Source organism: Perca fluviatilis, chromosome 20, assembly GCF_010015445.1.
Source record: "Perca fluviatilis chromosome 20, GENO_Pfluv_1.0, whole genome shotgun sequence".
Lineage (NCBI taxonomy): Eukaryota > Metazoa > Chordata > Actinopteri > Perciformes > Percidae > Perca > Perca fluviatilis.
This window is the reverse complement of record NC_053131.1, coordinates 14,487,269-14,507,612: the sequence shown is the minus strand read 5'-3', so window position 1 is coordinate 14,507,612 and position 20,344 is coordinate 14,487,269. Positions and strand designations below refer to the sequence as shown.

The window sequence follows — 20,344 nt, the reverse complement described above, 5'->3', positions numbered from 1 at the left end:
TTAACATGTAGATCCCCTGCATCTATACTGATTTTGACAGTTTTGAAATGCCTGGCAAAAGCTCACAGGATGTGTTAAGACACAGCATGTGCTTCAAATATTGATACTGTTTGCATCTCCCTGTTCACTGCAGGTTAACAGGCTTGCTTAACACATGTGCAGCTTTCTAAAAGAGTTTGACGAGAAGAAAATAGCTAAGGACTTGGTCTTATGTCTGGGGATACGAGGATCACACTGTAGGACGCCCCCCCCCCCCCAAGAGGCCTTCAATGAAATTTTTATGTGTGGTGTGTGTATGTGTGTTTTTGTGTGGGTTGCAAAAGGGGCTGCGTGTGCGTGCACCTGGCCTACTGCATTATTAAAGCTCAGAAGCTAGCTCATAGAAAAGGAAGAGAAGTTTGAGGAGGAGGGGGGGTGTAAAAAGAGGGAGCAGCTGTAGGATAGTGGAGTGAAGGCAGAGGAGAAAAAATAGTTTTGACTGGAATATAAGAGGGGGCATGACCCATTTGTATAGAAGAAGAAACAATAGGTGGTACAGGGATCAGAGGAACAGTCAAATCAGGATGGAGAGGAAAATAGAAGAAAAGCAGTGGTTGTTTTTGACAGCCAGAATGTGAAATTATATTCATAAGGCAAGGTAAAAAAAAATCTGAATGGTAGCTCCAGCAACCCTTACACCCTAGTTTTTAAGGTTATATGACCTGGTGACACCAACATTTTACACCATATTGCTGAAATCACACTCTACTGGCTGACTTTCCCCATCCTCTCTCAAGCTGAAACTAGATTTTCTTCCATCACACTACGCGAGGTGACCTCCTGACCTCCCTCCCCGCCATTCCCACTTACATTCTGAGATGGGACATTAGTGCCAGCATACGCTTACTCCCATAAAGTGAGAAAACTCCCTGATGTACACCATCGGCACACCTGACATCCTGCCTGAGGCTCACGACAAAACCCCCTCTTTAAACATGGATGAGTCTGCCCACCATATCTCCCTCTCTTCTGTCTCTTTCCTTCTCTCCTGTCTCTCTCAACTCTGACGCAAAGCTGAGAGCAGCTGCTTCAGTCTGTCTCAATAATTCAACGCTGAAGCGAGGGATGAGGACTTTGAGGAGCAGCAAAAGATGGGAAGTGAGAGTTGGGAGGCAGATGAAGAAAGACATTAGAAGAGCGATGCATAAGAAGAAAGAATAAAGAATTTGGGTTCACAACACAGCAAAAGAAGTTGTGAGTTTAAAAAGGGTAATGGGATGCCTGCTGGCATATACAGTATTCACCCAAACATACAAGAGTCTGACAACTCTGTCCCACTCGAGTTCCCTTATCTGCTGACTGGTCCAGCCAGTCAGAGTGAGCATTTATAGTGTTCAACCCATCCGCTGTGAGGAATAAAGCCATAAGCATTCACCCGTGGGCTCCTACCACTTATATACCTCTAGGTTATTCAGCTGTATTGTAATATGAACTACCATTGCCCATTAACACAGCACATGGCTCTGAAACAATTGCATCTAACAAAGTTTAATGAAAGCATGTACAGGTCTTAGTTGGCTTTGTTAGCGGTGACTATTAAGCAAAGAAAGTTCCCTGCAGATACTGGCTTCTATTTCAGAATAGATGCATAGGAGTGTGTTGAATTCATATTCCAGAGTATTTTGAAGGCCCTGCAGATTGTTTAGTTGTGGGGTAAACGTGAGGTATGCATCTCCTGAGCGAACAACAGACATCGAGACGGTGGCGTTCAGACAAAGGGATTGGAGGGCTACAGCTCCCCAAGCTAACGCCACCTAAGCTTCCTGACAAAACAGCCACTGAAACGCCTGTGTTTGGGTCTCCTACAGCAGGCGGTGGCGGCAAATCACAAGCAGTTTATCTCCAGCACTCATTCGCACAACTCGGGGTGACTGAAGGAAATCTGTACGGGCCACAAAAGTTATGAGGCGCAGCTCTCCTTGCTCGGAGATCGTAGCGGCGGGTCTCCGCTGAGCGCACACACACACACATGGATACAATGTAGCCAGCGTTCGGAGACAAGAGTATAATTTTGGAACAATTCTAGTACACGTTCCTGTGCTATTTTGTGACAAAGCCCCAAACAGCTGTATTCTATTTTTACCTGCTGCTTCCGCGGGGCGACACAAAAGCCAGCTAGCTACAATGCACAGCGTCACTCCAAATGCATTGTTCCTCACACTGAGGCGAGGGAATAGATGGTACTAAAGTGGGATCCCCATCAGTGTTCCTCATAGGCAATTCAGCCCCGAGTGCACATTGTGCATTATTACTGGAAACATGTGCAGCAACACTCCCTCCTTGTAGAAGTGGTGCAACTTTGGTCGCTGAAACAGCCAGTCTTTGTTTTGAATTTGAAAGAAACAAGAAAGACACGAGTGAAACTGGCAGTGTGGCTAGCTGCTTGGGCTAACTTAGCAGCCATGCCTGTGTAGTTGGAAGATGCAAGAGGCACCACGACACAAAAAGTGGAAAACACAACGAACAAAATATCACAGCATCACTTTTGTAGCTTGTATGTTAAATTTAAAAAAGAGCTTGCTGAACATGCGTGCTGCTGCTGAAGTGACTGAGCTGCCTCACATCTGTTAGCAAGTTTAGCTACCTAGCACACTCTTCTTGGCTGGATCTCTGTTGTGACAGTGCAATAATTTACTTACTTTTCTCTTGCTTGGCTATCGGAGGGGACCACAGCTCCTTTACCCTTGCCGTACATCTTGGAGGATGTTCTGATACTTTATTTTATCCCACTCGACACCTGTCAAAGAAAGCTACCAGGAAAACCTACTATCTCCATAGCTACCCAGTTAGTGTTGTCTCCCTATCTCTCCCTTGCGCTCTCTTTGCTCCGGTTTCCTTTTTTTCTACATCCCCAACATTGCCCACAAATCAGGCAGGGTTTCAGCCGGGGGTAACTTGAAACAGTCCACTGGTGGAGCTTTTTTTTTTTTCAATCGCTGTTCCTGGATTCAGCTCACGCCCCCCCTGTTGTGAGAGGGTGGGGGCTTCTTAAAGCCACAGTGTCTCAGTTTTTGTCGACTTCGCTCAAGTTCAAGGTCTCTTCTGAAGGCCTTTAAGTTCAGGCCTTACATTGCATTGTGTTCATGTGCAATACCAAAATGCTAATACTAATTGCTATTACTATTTTGAAACTTTTATTTAACCATGATATGTATGTACCATGATTTGTCCTAATGTCACACCAGAAGGGCACTTGATTGGCCCAAATGCCCACCTGGGTTGGCCTAAATTCCCCCTGAAGTGCCCCTGTGTTCAACCCAAGTACCTGTCCAACAGTAGGACCTCAGGACATATTTGAACATTTCCCCTACTCAACACACATTAAAGGTGCCTCTTTCACCCCTGACCCTCCTACAGATCATGCACAGCACTGACTGAGGTTATCAAGTTACCTGATTATATTACTGCAAATAGGAAACCATTTTTTTAATGCAATACAAAAATACCTCTATGTTTGTCTATATTTTTCATCCTTATTGACTTGTAAACATTTGGAACTTCTGTTAAGGCTGCCACATCCAGTTTTCATAGTTTCCTTTGTGGCTCCAAAATTTTCCATCTTTACCGAAAAGCAGATTTAGAGCAGCATTCATTTTATCAATTTTAAGGTCCTACCATTTACCTAATTTAAATGTAAACATTTCATTCAGATTGTTGGTCAGTTACATTACAGTATCTTTATGGTCATGTGTAAGTCACTCTCAAAATGAAGTACATCAGTATACTCATTTAAATTAAACTGTAAACTGATGGCATACAATATGTAACACTTAGAAATCATCATACACAAATTGTTGCTATTAGTTAAACGTTTCTTGTAGTAAACTCTTACATTTTTATACAATCACATTGTAGGTTCTTGCTAATCAAGACCATTATAATATATGCTACAGCTATTGTAAATGTTATTTTAGTGTTCAGGTATGCGGTTGGCTCTTGGTAGTGATGTATAAGTCTGTGTCCTGTCCCTTTAAGAGTGTGTAGAGGGCAGTTGCAGAGTTTGTGTGTGCACATGTGTGTGTATATGTGTGTAAGGCAGGGACAGGCAGTGTGTTCTGTTTTCGTGCTATAGCTGTGGGAAGGGCACAGCTGACTGTCTGTGTGCATGTGTGTTTGTGCGCACGCTGGTGTGTGTATGTGTGGAGACAAGCGCATGTATTTGTGTGTGTGTGTGTGTGTGTGTGTGTGTGTGTGTGTGTGTGTGTGTGTGTGTGTGTGTGTGTGTGTGAGAGAGAGAGAGAGAGAGAGAGAGAGAGCGAGAGAGAGAAATACATTTCTGAATGTGTGTGGTAGGACTTGTTTTTTTTTAACATTAGAATACAAACATGATGAGCCAATACGATATAAAAGAACAGAGGAATAATAGAGTAAATTGCAAGAATGTACCTTGGTGAAATAATAATGTATAGCAACAAATATGTACTGAAAGACACAAAATAGTTAGACTAATGTTGTTTTACAAGTGATACTGTATATGTTCATAACATTGAATTGTACTTAAACTCTTAATCTCACAGAAATGCAAAGCAAGACACAAAAAAAAATGCCTTAAAATGTTCTCTTCCTTCCGCCATTTTCTTTGTTCCAGTCATAGCTATTGCATGTGGAATTACATGCTTATGCACACACAGATAATCAGTAATGACTGGTAAGGCTGTGCAATGCTTTTTAATCTTTTAATATTTGTGTTTGAACTATACGTCCACACTAAACCGGCTACATTTAGACTGCTCTTTACATGCGAAAACAACACGCGTCCACACCAGCATTTTCATAATTAATGTTTTCGTAATGACCTCCAATCCCCACTGAAATCCCAAAACAATAAATGTAAATTGTTAAATTTCCTCTTTTTTGTCCGAATAAAACTTTTTTTTTTTTAGAAAACTGAATGAGCATACAATAGTAATTGATTGCAGCTAATAAAATCCACCTGTTAACCAGGTGAATAGTGAATTTTGTGCCTCTGGCTGTTGATCAAATGACAATTTAATGATGGCAAAGTCGTCTGAGAAAATATGTACATCCAAAATGAGTGATCCCAGAGAGGGCTAGAGGGTTAGAGTAGGCTTATGCCATCATTTCCCAAAAGTTCTGTTTCCCCTGTCCACTCTAAAATATGATGCTGGCATTTTCAGATGAATACACTCTGGAGATAAGCAAGTTACATTTTTGGGTGTAAAAATGTCAGCATAGTGTGAACAGAGTAGTGTACGTACTCCCAGAGAGAAGGAGAATGGAAGAAAGTGAAAGGTGTAGGTATCTTTTAAGCTCTAGACCACAAACTCTATCACTGTCTCATCATCACTGTCTCATCATAGCACCAGTATTGATCCAAGAACCCAATGATCCCGGGAACACTGCTCTTCCTCCTTTGCACAGAATAAACACAAGCAGCATCACTGTGTACTTTCTCCTTCTCTCTGTTTTATAAAATGCAGATGAGTAGATAAGGTTGTTAGTATTTTGTATTGTGCTTCATTCCTGTCCATCCATGTTTCCATCCTACCTTCATCTAGCCTAGAAATCTAGACGCAAGACGCATCTTGATGTGGGTCTGGCATGTCTAAGCACACCACCTTCTAACAGTGTTATTGGCAGTTGTACGTAATTACTGTATTTGTACGATAACTTAACCTTTTGTACTATGTAGCTACGATAGATAATTCAAAAAAATTGTACAATGTTAAATGTGCCTTTATTGTCATTCACAGAGAAATGAAATTCATCATCTGCATTTAACCCATGCTATAGGCCTACAGAGGAGCAGGGAGCAGCACGGAAACCAACTCCAGTCTTTAAAGTGATGGTTCGGAGTTACGTCTCGTCTCATCTCATCTTTTTGGTGTGTTCTGTAGCACTTTTTGGACCAACACGGGGAGACTGATCATTTCGACTGGCTTTTCTGTCAACGGTCGGCCATCGGCTATATGTGTAAGCAGCTTTAGGGTAACCCTAACCCTTAAAGTGATGGTTTGGAGTAATTTCACCCTAGGGTCCTTTGCACCTTGACCTCAAGCCAAACCCCCCCAGAAGCTTTTTTCATCTGGGTCGAACATTGGGAGAGTTAGCGTAGAGTAGCGTTATCAGCTGAATAGCTTAGTGCAGGGGCTAATGGACCCAAGTTTGTATCTCGTAAATGACCCCACTAATAATGCCCAAAATGATACCAAACGTCTAAAGTAGTACAAATAGGTTATGCACTCATAAAACGATGGATTGGAAAGTTTGTAAGTACAACAGAAGTTTATGTAAATAACACTTGCCTGTTGGCTTCTGCTCTCTGCTGTTGTTGTTGCTGCTGTAAGACGAGTGCTTAGGGCCGTCTACAAATTACACCAAAAAGAGATGCAACAAAAATATTTTTTAATTTAACTTTTTTTTTTTAAGTAAGTGCTGTAGTATAACTAGCAGGAGACAAGTAATAATTGAGGTAAGTTTGGAGACATTACCTTATTTAATCATTTAATTAATAAATATTTTTGTTGTATCTCTTTTCGGTGTAGTAATTTGTAAGGGGCCCTAAGCGCTGTCTAACTAGCAGGTAGCAGCAGCAGCAGCAGCAGCTAGCAGAAGAGAGCAGGCAAGTGTTCATAAACTTCTGGTGTACCTACAAACCTTCCAATCCATCGTTTTGTAAGTAATAACCTATTTGTACTAGTGAAGAAGTTTGGTATCATTTTAGACGTGGGGTTATTTACGAATACAAACGTCGGTCCATTAGCACCTACGTAAGCTATTCAGCTGATAACGCCACATAAACTTAACTCTCCCAATATTCAACCCAGGAAAAAAGCTTCTGGGGAGGGGATGTTTGGCCGCGGTCGTAGTTACCCAAAGGGTCAAATTACGTATTCCTCACTTAAGAGCTATAACTACAACCGGCTTAACATTGAGTGCTTCAGTCGAAATGATCAGTCTCCCGTGTTGGTACCTAAAGGCCACAGAACAAACAAAAAGCAGACGAGCCGTAATACATCTCTATAACAGCGGCGGCGCTAATCTGTATTGTTGCCCAGGAAATAAAACCGGCAGCTGATTGGACGAACGCGTCACATGGGTTTGTTTTCTCCGGAAATTCAAAGCCAGACTGTCATGGCGGCCGTTCAGAATACGATCTCATATTGTACTAAAATAGTTCACTGAAACATGTTTCTGAGAACATTTTAAGCGAGAAATAGGCCGTGCAGTTGCTGAATCTGTCTTAATTTCAGCTCAAAAAAGATCAGTTTAAAAGATTTTCGTCAGATTTTGAGAGATAGTCACCTCATTCCGCTCCCCATTTCCGGGTGAGTCCCGACTGCCCTGCCGGCGACTGAACATGTCAGGTCGGCCAAAATGAACGCCAACAGCCCCCCAGACGGACGACGGCACGGGACACACCGAACAGATTCGCGTCACTGACCTCGCCAGACTGTCCAACGGCCGATAATCGGCTAAGTGTGTCCCGGCTATAACCCTAGTCTCACTTTGCCAGCCCGTCCTCCACAGTGCTGCGGAGGAGGGTCTGGCTAGTCCACACAGCATTCCGGGATGGGAGAAAAACGTTCTCTGGTTTATCGGCATTACTTTAAACCAATCACAATCGTCAAGGACGGCGCTAAGCGCCGGATAGAGCATTGGTGCCGCTGCAAAATAGCCTCGGGAAGGAACTTGTTTTGGTGAAAGGTGTACGTTCAAAAGTTGTTTCAGTCGTCCAACAGAAAACTCAGATTGGACAGATAGTCTAGCTAGCTGTCTGGATTTACCCTGCAGAGATGTGAGCAGCAGTTAACCATAGTCCTCATAAATCAACCAGAGTTTAAAATTCCAACACAAATGAAGCGGAATGTAACGGACATCCGGCTGAAAAGAGGGACATCTGGCAGAATTTCCGGCAGCAACGGAGTAATCCTGGAAGTGGAACGTCTACCCTAACCCTAAAAGACTGGAGTTGGTCCTAACATACATGTTTTGCACACGAACCAAGGGAGAACATGCAAAATCCACACAGAAAGGACCCGCCCAGACCAGGGATCGAACCTGGTAAGATCACCATCCCAGGCGAACCAATCTGCCTGTTTTTATTCGTATCTTCAATTTGCGCATGAAAACACCTGAATGAAATGAATAGGCCTACATTAAAACAAACATAAATGCCATATATCCATCATGTTTTCCACCATTTGAGGTTTGTCGCTCTTTCAATAACATAATCTCGTGCCCTCTTGCTCTGCAATGGTTTAATGGCACCCAACTGAAGAGACACAAGATGTTGATCTCAATAAACCAATTCCTAATATATAAACACACATTCGTTTGCATTTTCTTTTGCCAATTGTCTGGAAATTTGGTTAAAATTTGCATTATGAAAACCTGGTTATAGTTTCAGTTTTTTCCCCCATAATAGTGAAATTGCATGAAACTGATTTAGAAGCAACCTGATTATTCTATGTACATTGCACTCTGTCAATAATGTATTAAAGTTATATTAACTGAGCCTGGATCTGCCCTAAATAATGCAATCACATTTCTGCTGAGATACTCACAACCTCAACAACTTCCATGTGGTTTAGGTGTCAAGCTGTTTTCTTAGCTATGGTTTATAATACAATTCTATACCTGCAACCAATTTGCCTACACAAATAGTGTGTCCTTAACCATGGAGCAAACCTTTCAGATTCATATTCTTTGCAAACTCTGGAGACCTATTTGGTTTATTATTTGGTTTTCGGCAACCTGGCAATGCTGCCCTCCAAACTTTCATTATGACCCTTCTCTTGCGTCTGCCTCTGGTATCGCTCTCTCCATCTCGCCTCATCACTCTCTTCTTCCTTCTCTTCCACATCGTCGTCCTCTCCTCTGACCCACTTTCCTGCCTTCTCGCCACTATCTCCCTCTGTTCTTCCCCATGCACCCACATCCTTCATCTCTGTCTCTTTCTCTCTTTCTCCTCCCCCTTTTCACTTCTTCTTCCATTTTCGTTCTCCTTCTTCTTGTCTCCTGATTATATTCATGCTTCTCCATCCTCACACTCCTCCCTCTGTTCTTTCTTCTTCTTCTTCTTCTTCTTCTTCCATTTTCGTTCTCCTTCTTGTCTCCTGATTATATTCATGCTTCTCCACCCTCACACTCCTCCCTCTGTTCTTTCTTCTTCTTCTTCTTCTTCTTCTTCTTCTTCTTCTTCTTCTCCCGACTTCTCACCTTTCTCCTCCTCTCCTTCTGCACCTTCACTTTTCCTCTACTTTTCTTCCAAATGGATCTCCATCCTTCCATTCTTACACAGTCTTATTGAATATTCTTAATTCATGTTCTCTCAGCCTCTCTCCCACTCTTTTCTCTCTCATCCTCTACCTCTTTACTTTATCCTCTCCCTTGCGCCCCTCTCCTTCATCTTCCCCCCTACTCCTCCTCCCTTCTCCTTCCACCATGACTCATTTCCCCTCACTATGCCACAGAGCCACTCAGGACAGACATTCATCAGCGGCCTCAGATGATAGATGCTGCTCACCACAGCTCCAGCAGCCAGTTAGCCCGGGGTGATGCCTTATGCATTCAGATATCACCTGGCTATCTGTATCTACCATCTCAACCTGGATTGAATACGCACAAAAGGACTCAAGTTTCACACACATCCACACTGCGCTGCCTGGTGTTTAGAAAGAGAAAGTTTGTGGCATGGAAAAGCATATTTGCACTTTAATAAAGTGTATACAAGTGTGCATGCAATAGTGTGTGTGTGTGTGTGTGTGTGTGTGTGTGTGTGTGTGTGTGTGTGTGTGTGTGCTGTAGATTGTTAGGTATGTAAATTCCAGGGGAGTTAGGTTAATTGGGTCTGAAAAAGAGGTGGGTGTGTCTCTCTCCTCTATGACAGGCTTATTTACATAGCAAAGCTGTAATTACCCTAACGAAGCCCCTATCCTATCAGGGAGAGTGCACACACACACACACACACACACGCACACACACACGCACACACACACACACACACACACACACACACACACACACACACACACACACACACACACACACACACACACACACACACACACACACACATATACACACGTTTACACAAAGGCACACATGAGCAATCCCCAAACAGGTTTGAGCTCAATCCTGCCAAACCTGTATTTTTCATCACTCCAGATCCCTCTCAGAAGCATTCCATTCACATGTTCATCTCTAATTGAATGGCATCTTTTGCAGCGCCAATCAGTCAGTTTGTTGGAATTTCTCTATCAGAGCTCATTGGCTTCTAGAGAGATGTGGGACCTGTTCCAGCACTTAGCAATCACTTCCTTCCTTCTCCCATCTGTATTCTTTTGTAAAAAAAAAAAAAAAAGTCTTTCTCCTGGTGAGTTAGGGGGTAATAAATTAAAGTATGGAATAAAGATTTTCTTTGTGTCATATCAATGTAAATCAAAATTCCAAATCATTGTTACGGAAAATGAGAAGATGTAAGAACAGTGTGGACGTTTGGGGGAATCATTATCTGACCAGCTCAAAGTCAATTAAAATGAATATTCTCCATGTAGTGAGGCACGTTTGAAATCCACCCAGAAACTTTTGACAGTTTTTTGTTACTAGTGTGTTATTTTTGGATGACATGTCAATAGATAGGGTATTTCAGAGTTTCCCAACCTGGAGGTCAAAATGTGGTCACAAGATAATGCTGAGGGCTTGTGTGAAGATTGACAGAATAGGAAGCATGAGAAAACATATTTTTAACAAACAAGTTTTATTTATATTAACCTGACTCCACCAGATGGATTGCTTCGCATTTGCTCGGCATATCCATCTGGGAACTTTCGGTTAGAGAACTTTTGGGAAGGGGCGAAAATACTGGTTAGCTGATTGGATAAACCATCTGTCTATCACCACCTATGTTGGTGATAGACGGGCCAAATCAACCAATCAGATCAACGAAGCGTATGAAAATACAACCATAGGTGTCGGTAAAGGATATTTGCCGTTTGTGTAACGAGAATTTACGAATAAAAGGCACCCTTTCACGTTCCCGGTCCATATTCCAAAAGAAGGATCCAAGAGAAAAAAGCATTAGCGAGCAGCTAACAGAATTAGGGCTACCGCTGGCTGAAAATACTGGTTAGCTGATTGGATAAACCATCTGTCTATCACCACCTAAACTCGCCTCAAAGCCAACGCTGATTGGTCGGTCGTTTGGCGAACGGCTCAAAATTTTCTCTATCTCAAGATGCCAGACTGATCTGCGAGTGGAAAACTGGAGCTCGTGAGATCAGGACGGTCTAACGAGGCTATATTTATATAGCCCCACATCACAAATCACAAATTTGCCTCAAAGGGTTTTACAATCTGCACAGCATACAGCACCCTCTGTCCTTTGACCCTCAGATGAGAAAAAAATATATACTGTATATAAAGATGGACGACATGACAACTTCCCAAAAGTGAAGCCAAAAATTCTCGATTGCATAAACCCCGCCCCCTCCATGTTAGTGTGTAATGTCAAAGTACACGTTTTTTTGGGGCTTTCCCTTTATTTTCAAAGTGGATAGACATAAAGGGAAGAGAGATGGGGGATGACGCGCAGCAAAGGGCAGCAGGTTGGATTCAAACCCCGCGCCGCTGCAGGACAGCCAACATGGGGCGCTCTTACTGGGTGAGCTAGAGGTCGCTATGTAACTCTTTTCAGGCCTCTACAATTATTCTAAAGATTTAAGAAAAAAAAATCTCTCGTTGGTTGAACTTGCTAAATGTGGATAATATGCCGGAACTTGCCAAATTCAGTACAATGTGAAGAGAGCAGTAGTCTTAAAATGAGAGAAACAAAGCAAGTTTTTCCAGTCAAGGTGTGCCCCTTACTAGAAATGTAATTATGTTCTGCTAAAAATATTTCTGCAACTTGTACAATGGACGTCTTGAATATTGGTGCAAAACATTGATCACTGACAGAAGCTACCTATTGGTTGTTTTGGATGACTCATAGCTAGAGTCATCCAAATATAGAGAGAAACATGTTGTTCTTTTTTTAGAATTTGGGTGAACTGACCCTTTAAGTATTTTTCTTTCTGTTTCCAAGGTCCACTACTGTGCTACTGTCCATCATCACCAATTGTTCTTCTTGACGGTGTCTGAGCATTTTAGTATGGACTTTCCCTTTAAACAATAAGTACTAAACCCAGCACCTTTACCCAGGCAGCACCCAGTGCTCCCATTGCCTCCCCCAGTCTCTGCCCTTCCCTCTCTCTGCACTTCCTATTCCAACAGGAATTTAATCTTTCAAGCCATCGTTGTTTTTCTTCTCCCCTATTTTTACTGCTGCTGCTGCTGCTGCTTGGAAGACCACAGACTGCCTCTGTATGCTGATGCCCCCCTCCCTTCTCCTAGCCTGTCTCTCTCTTTCTGTATCTCTATTTGTCTAACTCTCTCATGCTCACCGTCTCTCTCTCTCTGCCTGTCTTTCTTCCTCTGCTCTCTATCCTCATCACTCCCCCCTGCTCCCTCTTCCTCCTCCTCCTCTTCCTCCTCCACCACCTCACTTGTTCTCTTTACTTCTTCACCCTTCCTGTTCCTTTTTTTTCTCCCTCCTGTCTGTCGATCTGCTGTTTCGTAGACCTGCGGTACGTGCCACAGAATCAGATGGCAGTCAAATGGTAGACGGAGACAAACACAGAGACACATGCATGCAATTACATGCTCACACACGCGCAAGCACATGCAGACCGGCAACTGCACGCATGGACAGAGACTCACACACTTTTGTGCACACACCTGCACATGACGTGCACATTCATTTTTTACAAATACACACGGTGGTGTCATATACGTTCAAGTATTTCAGTCACCTCCCTCAGTCAGTTTAGCAGGGAGGATATTAGTCTTGGAACACAAAGCTATCAGAAAGCAGAATGCAGGAAATATTAATGAGAACGGAGACTTTTCTGAGAGATTAAACATGAAGAAAGAGGGAGTTGTGGAAGAACTTGGGATATGGCGCAGCATAGAGAAAACAGTATGAAAAGTAGACTTTTCAGGTAAAAGTATACTATTTGTGTATCGACTGTTTTAATGTTTAAGTGAGAGAGAGACAGCGACACCAAGAGAAAGGGGGGGGGGGGGCAGAGAGGGAGAAGCAGAGAGGAAAGAGGTCAGTCTGAGCTTATGAAACATTTTCTAACCTAACACGGCCTATTTCTGACAGGGCAGGACTGTGGACTTACAGTCAGAAACACAAGTTCCCAGGGTTGACAGCGACATGCCTTTAGGGACTGACACATATAAACACACACACACAAACACACACACACACACACACACACACACACACACACACACACACACACACACACACACACACACACACACACACACACACACACACACACACACACACACACAGTAAGCATTTGACATATTAATATGTGAGTTCATGACCTACACCTTGTTCAGGTTTTTTTTTTTATAAACTCATCTGAGTTTGGAAAACCAAGGCCATTTACCTCTGTTTATGTTTACTTCCTCTGGAATTAAAGGAGTAATTCAGCATTTCTTGAAGAGTGTTAGAAGAGAAGATTGAAAGATTGTTACCCTTCTCATGTCTGTGTGTTAAGTATGGAACTAGAGCCTGCAGGCAATTAGCCTAGCTTAACATAAAGAGAGGAAGCAGGGGGACACAGCTATCCTGGCTTGCCTACCTGCATCTCGTAAGCTCACTAAAAAATAAAATGTTGTACCTCGTTCGATCGAAATGTAAGAACGATTGGCTTCTGATATTGGGACATAATAATGTCCTCATATCACCAACTGCAGTGACGGTGTGCTGACACCACCAGGAATAATGTAATCTTGATCTTGTGCCTGTACCTCATAAATGGGGAGTTAAGTTGTTAACATACACCTTACGTACCCTGCTGCGCTGAATGAAAAGCTATAAAGTTCAATTGGAAAAACTGCTTTTGACATGTATAGTCTCTGTTGTTTGTGCCTTTTATTTTCCTGATTCTGTTGTTTCCTGTGGGCTCTCCCCTATTCACTTCAACCGTTCAGATTTCAATACAATCTCTGCTCGATAGCTGTCCGAATGAAAAAATGTGTCAGTGTCCAACTGAAACAACCAAAACGAAAAGTGAAAGGACTGGAATGTTTAGATGCCAAAATAAAGTGTTTATCGTAATCAGATCATGTTTAGCTACTTTATGCCAACAAAGGACTGGAATTTCTAACAGTAACAGTGTTGACATGAGGATTTTTTATATTCTTTTAAATGTAGCTTATTTCTATACTGTAGATGAAAATTTGGTTGAAAACAAAGCTAGTGTTTTCTCTTAACACATATAAAAACTTTTGTGTAAAGAATTCACAGCATAAAGTGCTCACAGTTTTTATTTACATTTGACCTGAAAGCTTGCGACAGAAACATATGTTGACTTGGATGTCAAATTGGATCCAGATTGCATGTCCTTTTGGAAACGTTTGAACAGTTACAAGACCTTTTTTTTTTTCTTTTTTTTTTTATCAGAGACACAAACATGACTGTGCGGTGGTATAATTGGCTGCGCAGACAGTCTACAGATGTTATTTTCTTTCAACTAGTAGAGTAATTTCAGATGCTGTTTTTCTGTCACCTTCTGAGACGGAGAACGGTGTGTTCTCAAGTGACCATGGCCATGTTGCTGTTCACAGTCCAGCTCTTAGTATTAACTGCTACTGTAAAAGTGTGTTGATGGGTTTGTTGCTATTTTGTGAATGCCTTGTGTTGTCATAACTTAAGAATATCTATTCAAACTAATCAAAAAATTAGGAAGTGCTTATGGCTATGGAAGAATTTTTCCTCACTGCAACGTTTCCATCTGCAACATGACATCCTCCATGTTCGAAAGACTTGACAGTAGGTTTATGTTATGGCCATCAGTTCGAAGAAGTCATGTTTATTATAGCTATAAACACTACAATACCCATGAGCCTCAGCTGCTGTTGCTATGAGAAGAAACGAATCAGAGTTGTAATTCAAAATGCGTCCTTGATTGGATTTGAGAACACACACCACACCTAATAAATTTTCAAAAATGGAACCAGAATCTGAAAGTGAACGAACTTAAATATTTTATCAAGTTTCAATGTTTCTTATCACCTGACACTGCAGTTCCCCTTAGCTAGATGAAGCGTTTTTTACCTCGTTGTTTTGTTTTTACAGTTTTGGTTCATGCTCACGGCATCAGTGTTTTTTTTACAGCAGCAGCAGGCAGCTGTTTTCAGCAAAAACATTCTGCTAAAATGTTCTGATGGCCTATGCTACCTGCCCAGTAGCAAACTGCAGACAAAGTCAGCGAATAGCAGGTGAACATAATGGAAGATGTAGCCACTAAAAAGCCAGATATTTTCCTCAAGAGTTGGTGGAGACCAAAGCAGAGCTAAAATGAGATTGAATTTTGGGCTTACATTAGTCCGGTGGACAGGAACACTACTCTAAATGAATGCTACATTCTGATGCTACATGCTAATAATTTAGCTCCATGTCTGCTAGATGTGTAGATAGGCAACTGTTTCAGCTTTACAAGGCCGTTATGTAAAATGTATGCGAAGATCAGCTTATTGTGGACAAAAACAGATTAGTGCTGCTAAATGTAAAGCTTAGAGAGACTCCACCAGTACTACTGCGTATGTGAAAAAAGAAATCTGATAAATTGCCTCAACTGATGTCACTTGAGGCAGTGTCGGTTGGGGATGGAGACTACAAGTCTGAAAATGAAAAGATTCTGATGGTGGGGAGTTAGAAAGAAGTGAACTTACCAGACTGAACTGTCAGTGGAGTTGCATTGTGGGTAATTTAGGCAATGTAGGTTTTGACAAGGAAGAACAATGCATGGCATAAAAAAGAAGATATCTCTGGTTCTGCGAGATTGATTTTAATCATTTAAAAAAAAAAACTGTCCATTGTAAGACTGACAATAGAAATACAATGCTAAATTAGTGCAGTAATCTTTTTAAATCAATGAACTCAAATCTAAGGCTAAACTATAAATGGTAACATACAGGTAACTAGATTATTAGGGAGCTCACCAAACTGATGATGTAGAGATAATTAAAAAAGTGTTCGAGACTTTTGGATTAATAATGCTGTGTTTGCAGTTCAATGTTCGTACCTTGCTTGATCAATACTTAGAGATTGTTCTTGTGTCTTTCTACATTGTTTTGAACATTGATTTGATCTGGACCACTATCGTTTTCTGTCTTCAGAAAGTGTGCATTGAACAAACCCCTGATTTAGATCCCCATCAGGTATCACAAGGGCATCACTGATTCTTCCAGGGGTCAACACGCAACACATTCATTCAACATCAGAAATGAACAACAACAAACAACAAAAGGATAAAGCTGTGGCAGTTACAAACATGCAGAGCAGGTTTGTGAGCTTCACTGCTGTAGCTCTCTCCTATTGTCCTGGATGAAGAGGTTTGTCTGAACGTTTGGATACATGTGTTGTTGACTGTCTCGCCCCTCGGCTAAAACTACAGGGCCTCCTCTCCCCCCTGTGCAGGGCCCCTCAACTTCTTTCTCTCTTTCTCTCCATTCTCTTTCCATTTCCTTCCATTCTCTTCGCTTTCCTTCCTTTCCTTCTCTTTCCGGATTGTTCAAAACCAAAAAAAAAAAAAAAAAAAAAAAAAAAAAAAAAAAAAAAAAAAAAAAAAAAAAAAAAAAAAAAAAAAAAAAAAAAAAAAAAAAAAAAAAAAAAAAAAAAAAAAAAAAAAAAAAAAAAAAAAAAAAAAAAAAAAAAAAAAAAAAAAAAAAAAAAAAAAAAAAAAAAAAAAAAAAAAAAAAAAAAAAAAAAAAAACACACCCCCCCCCCCAACCCCCTCCCCCCCCCCCCCCCCTCCCCCTCCTTCCCCCCCCCCCCCCCCCCCCCCCCCCCCCCCCCCCCCCCCCCACCCCCCCCCAAAACCCAAAAACCCACCCCACCCACCAACACAAACACAAAAAAAAAAAAAAAAAAAAAAAAAAAAAAAAAAAAAAAAAAAAAACACAAAAAAAACAAAACCCCCCCACCCAGAGGCAAAAAAAAAAAAAAACAAAAAAAAAAAAAAAAAAAAAAAAAAAAAAAAAAAAAAAAAAAAAAAAAAAAAAAAAAAACTCTGTGTGTATTTGTGTGCATGTCTGTGTGCATGGATGTGTGTGGGTGTAGATGAAAGTGCGTGTGCAGTGTGTGTGTGTGTGTGTGTGTGTGTGTGTGTGTGTGTGTGTGTGTGTGTTGTGTGCAGTGTGTGTGATGCGTACGTGCGTGCAAATGTGTGTTAATGCAGACCGTGCATGGGGGTGGGGGTTAGCATGTTTTGTGTGTCTGCGGTGCTGACTCCACACATGATCCCCATTAGAGGCTGGCGGGAGTAGACACACACACACACACACACACACACACACACACACACACACACACACACACACACACACACTGCACACGCACTGCAGATGCACTTTCATCACCGACATACACACTCTCATGCAGACATGCACACATGTACATGCAAGTATACATGCATCTACCACACACACACTCACACACACACACACACACGCAAACACACACACACACACACACACACACACACACACACACACACACACACACACACACACACACACACACACACACACACACACACACACACAGTTGGGTTCTGTGGGGCCTGATCCCATTTCACCCCTGAGGCTTTTCCACCGACAAGGGACCGGCGTTGGAACTGGTTTCTGAACAAAAATTTTTACATTTTCATCGCAGAAAACTGATTCGCAGTCAGACATTTAAATTGAAACTGTTCCGGCCACTTAAACCTGCTTTTCTAGAGCCGTGGCAGCCCTGATGTTCGGGGGTAGGGTGATGTCATCACCATGTAAAACCCAACATCATTCCTAGGCAACCACAAGTGTCCTAAGAAACCAGATGTGTCGTGAGCAAGAAGAAGAGTTTGGTCAAAATGATCGTCTGAGGAGGCCGATGCTTTACTGGCAACATAATTCTTGAAAAGGCTGAAAAGTTTGCAAAGACAAGCTTGATGTGCCAAGACAAAATGTGGAAGAAGATGGACAAATCTAGAACAATGGAATAAATCATTCACAAAGGACTACAAAAAAGTCAACAAGTGGGCACAGAAATAACAATGGAGAGAATTTCTATTTGCTCAATTCTGTGGTCAGACATAGACTAGCAGATAAAGTGACTGAATGTAGCAGCAGTCATGTTTGAGACAATGTTGCCACCAACTACCTCAGATAAATGAACAACATTGTTGGAACATGTTCTTTAGGTTACAATATAACAACTGTAATTTGTTTTTTTATCCAACCAGAGAAATAATACGGGTCCAACAAGTAAATGGCGTTGATTGCACTTGAATGGTTGAGGTGTGACAATAGCTGAAAGAGAAATGAATCATCATATTTGGGGTGAGGGTCAGGTTTAGGGTCTGTCCAATCAGCTTCTTTGGGGGTGTCACAATGTAACAACTGCTGTGGATATAAAGTGATGCTTTATCAGATTGTAAGTGTGGGGGAAATGGCTTTATGGATTGCTGCAATTATAATTGTATTTTGTACATAAGCTGCATTGTGCAACGATTCTAATTCTACGCTACACTACGGTCAACAACAACTGGAAAACATCTTACTTTTTATCCCAATCTGAAGAGAACAATAAAGCGTATCCAAAACCTGACTAAACTTATCCAACATTTGTCGCAATTGATGCTTAAGGTGCTTTTTCTGTACAAGTTGGCAGCAGCTAGTCAAGCTAACTGGCAAAATCTTCATGCAAACACACATCCCACATCTATGTTTTATTTTGACAGTACACTGTAAAATATTACAGACCCATTTAGTTATTTCCACTTATTTCTTAATTTTAACTGAACAAGCTTATACAAGTTGTCGATTTTGAACTCAACTTTATGAGTTTTTGAAAGTTAAACTTGCATTTATTCGTTGGGTTGACTATTTAAAAAAATGTATGTGCTGATTTAACTTAGGTATGTAAGTTAAGTTATCAACCAATGGCAGTCAGGACTGCAACTGGTTCATTGGCTGGCCAATTCCCATGATGCAAGGCGGTAAATAGAGTTTTGTTAAAATTTGCTGAAAAGTTTGCAGTTTGTTCGAAATACAAATGTAACTTTATGAATTACGTTTATTAAACGTGTGTTTAGAATGTAGTGTTTTGTTGCCTGGTAATTGTCATTGTTGTGCTGGTTTACATTTGTAACCATGAGTTAAGTGACTGTTACGTTTGGTAAGAAGAGGTGGAGTATTACAGTGTTAGACATTGAGCAGTAATAGGATTTCTTCAGCCATTAATCTGCGGCGTGTCACTTCACTAGTGGCCATTTTATGTCAAGTGACACAAGATCAGCAGAAAGGCCGCTATTGCACGGGCCCTGGGGTGGCCCCACCCACAGTATCTCTGCTATAAATGTGGTTATGTTGTTTTAACTTGAAAGTGTGAGTTGAAATAAAGAAGAAAGGTATGTCTGTTATACTAGGCAAGGAAGGTTTCTTGCATTATTAAAGAAAATAAATTATTTGTTTGAACTTAAAGTATGAAGTTAAACCAAGTGATACAAAGTTAAATCAACTAAAAGAACAACTTTAACAAACCTAGAACACTGTAGTTACATCAACCTCATTAACTTTAATTTCTAAGTTGAAACAAAGGCAGTCTTCAAGTTGAGTGAACTTCGATTTTCAAGGCAGCAAGGGAACTTGCATTTCCAAGTTAAACTAACATGAAATTTATTACAGTGTACACGTTCCTCCCATAGACTGTATCAAATATGGACACAGTCTCCATGACATCGCCCAAAGGTTCTAAAGTAAGCGGCTCCCAATGGCTCCGGCTGTTGCCACTTGGCAGTGCCTGACGTCGGCATTCACGCAGCCTGCATCTGCCGTCAGACGGTGCAGCAAAAACGCATGCAGGTCTTTCCATTCATTTTCAATTGGGGTAGTGCGCTTAGGCTGCGGTGGGGTTTGCCGCAGGGGGGACACGCTTAAAAACACAGCGGGCCTTCGACGAAAAATTTAGACCGACTCAACTTTTGTAGAAAGGCAAACCGACGTCACGCTGCGGTGGCCAATCAACCGTCGATCAGACTCGTCAGTGTTTTTTGAGGCGGTGTTAGAGTCCCGTACAGGAAACAGGAAACATCACTGCCTCTATCGCTGCCACAAGAAAGTTTTAAAACACGAGACACACGCACTGAACCGTCCAGGAGTTTGTGTGACAGCTGAATGTTTGTTCCAAACAACAAAGCACAGTCAATCCGTCTCGCTCGTCTCTTTTCTTTCTCTCTTC

At 41.6% G+C, this 20,344-nt stretch overlaps 1 protein-coding gene across 3 annotated transcripts in view; it reads right to left on the bottom strand.

Moving 5' to 3' along the window:
- Positions 1-2,928, bottom strand: part of zgc:110158 (uncharacterized protein LOC553590 homolog) — a 43,955-nt gene extending 41,027 nt beyond the window's left edge. Inside the window, exon 1 of one of the 3 annotated variants that reach the window (XM_039786576.1) lies at positions 2,679-2,928. In XM_039786576.1, coding sequence (XP_039642510.1) covers positions 2,679-2,734 — 56 coding nt within the window. In that variant the 5' untranslated portion in view covers positions 2,735-2,928. The remainder of the gene's footprint in view (positions 1-2,678) is intronic. The other 2 variants (XM_039786575.1, XM_039786577.1) reach the window with 2 other exon arrangements.
- Between the last annotated feature and the right edge of the window lie 17,416 nt (positions 2,929-20,344).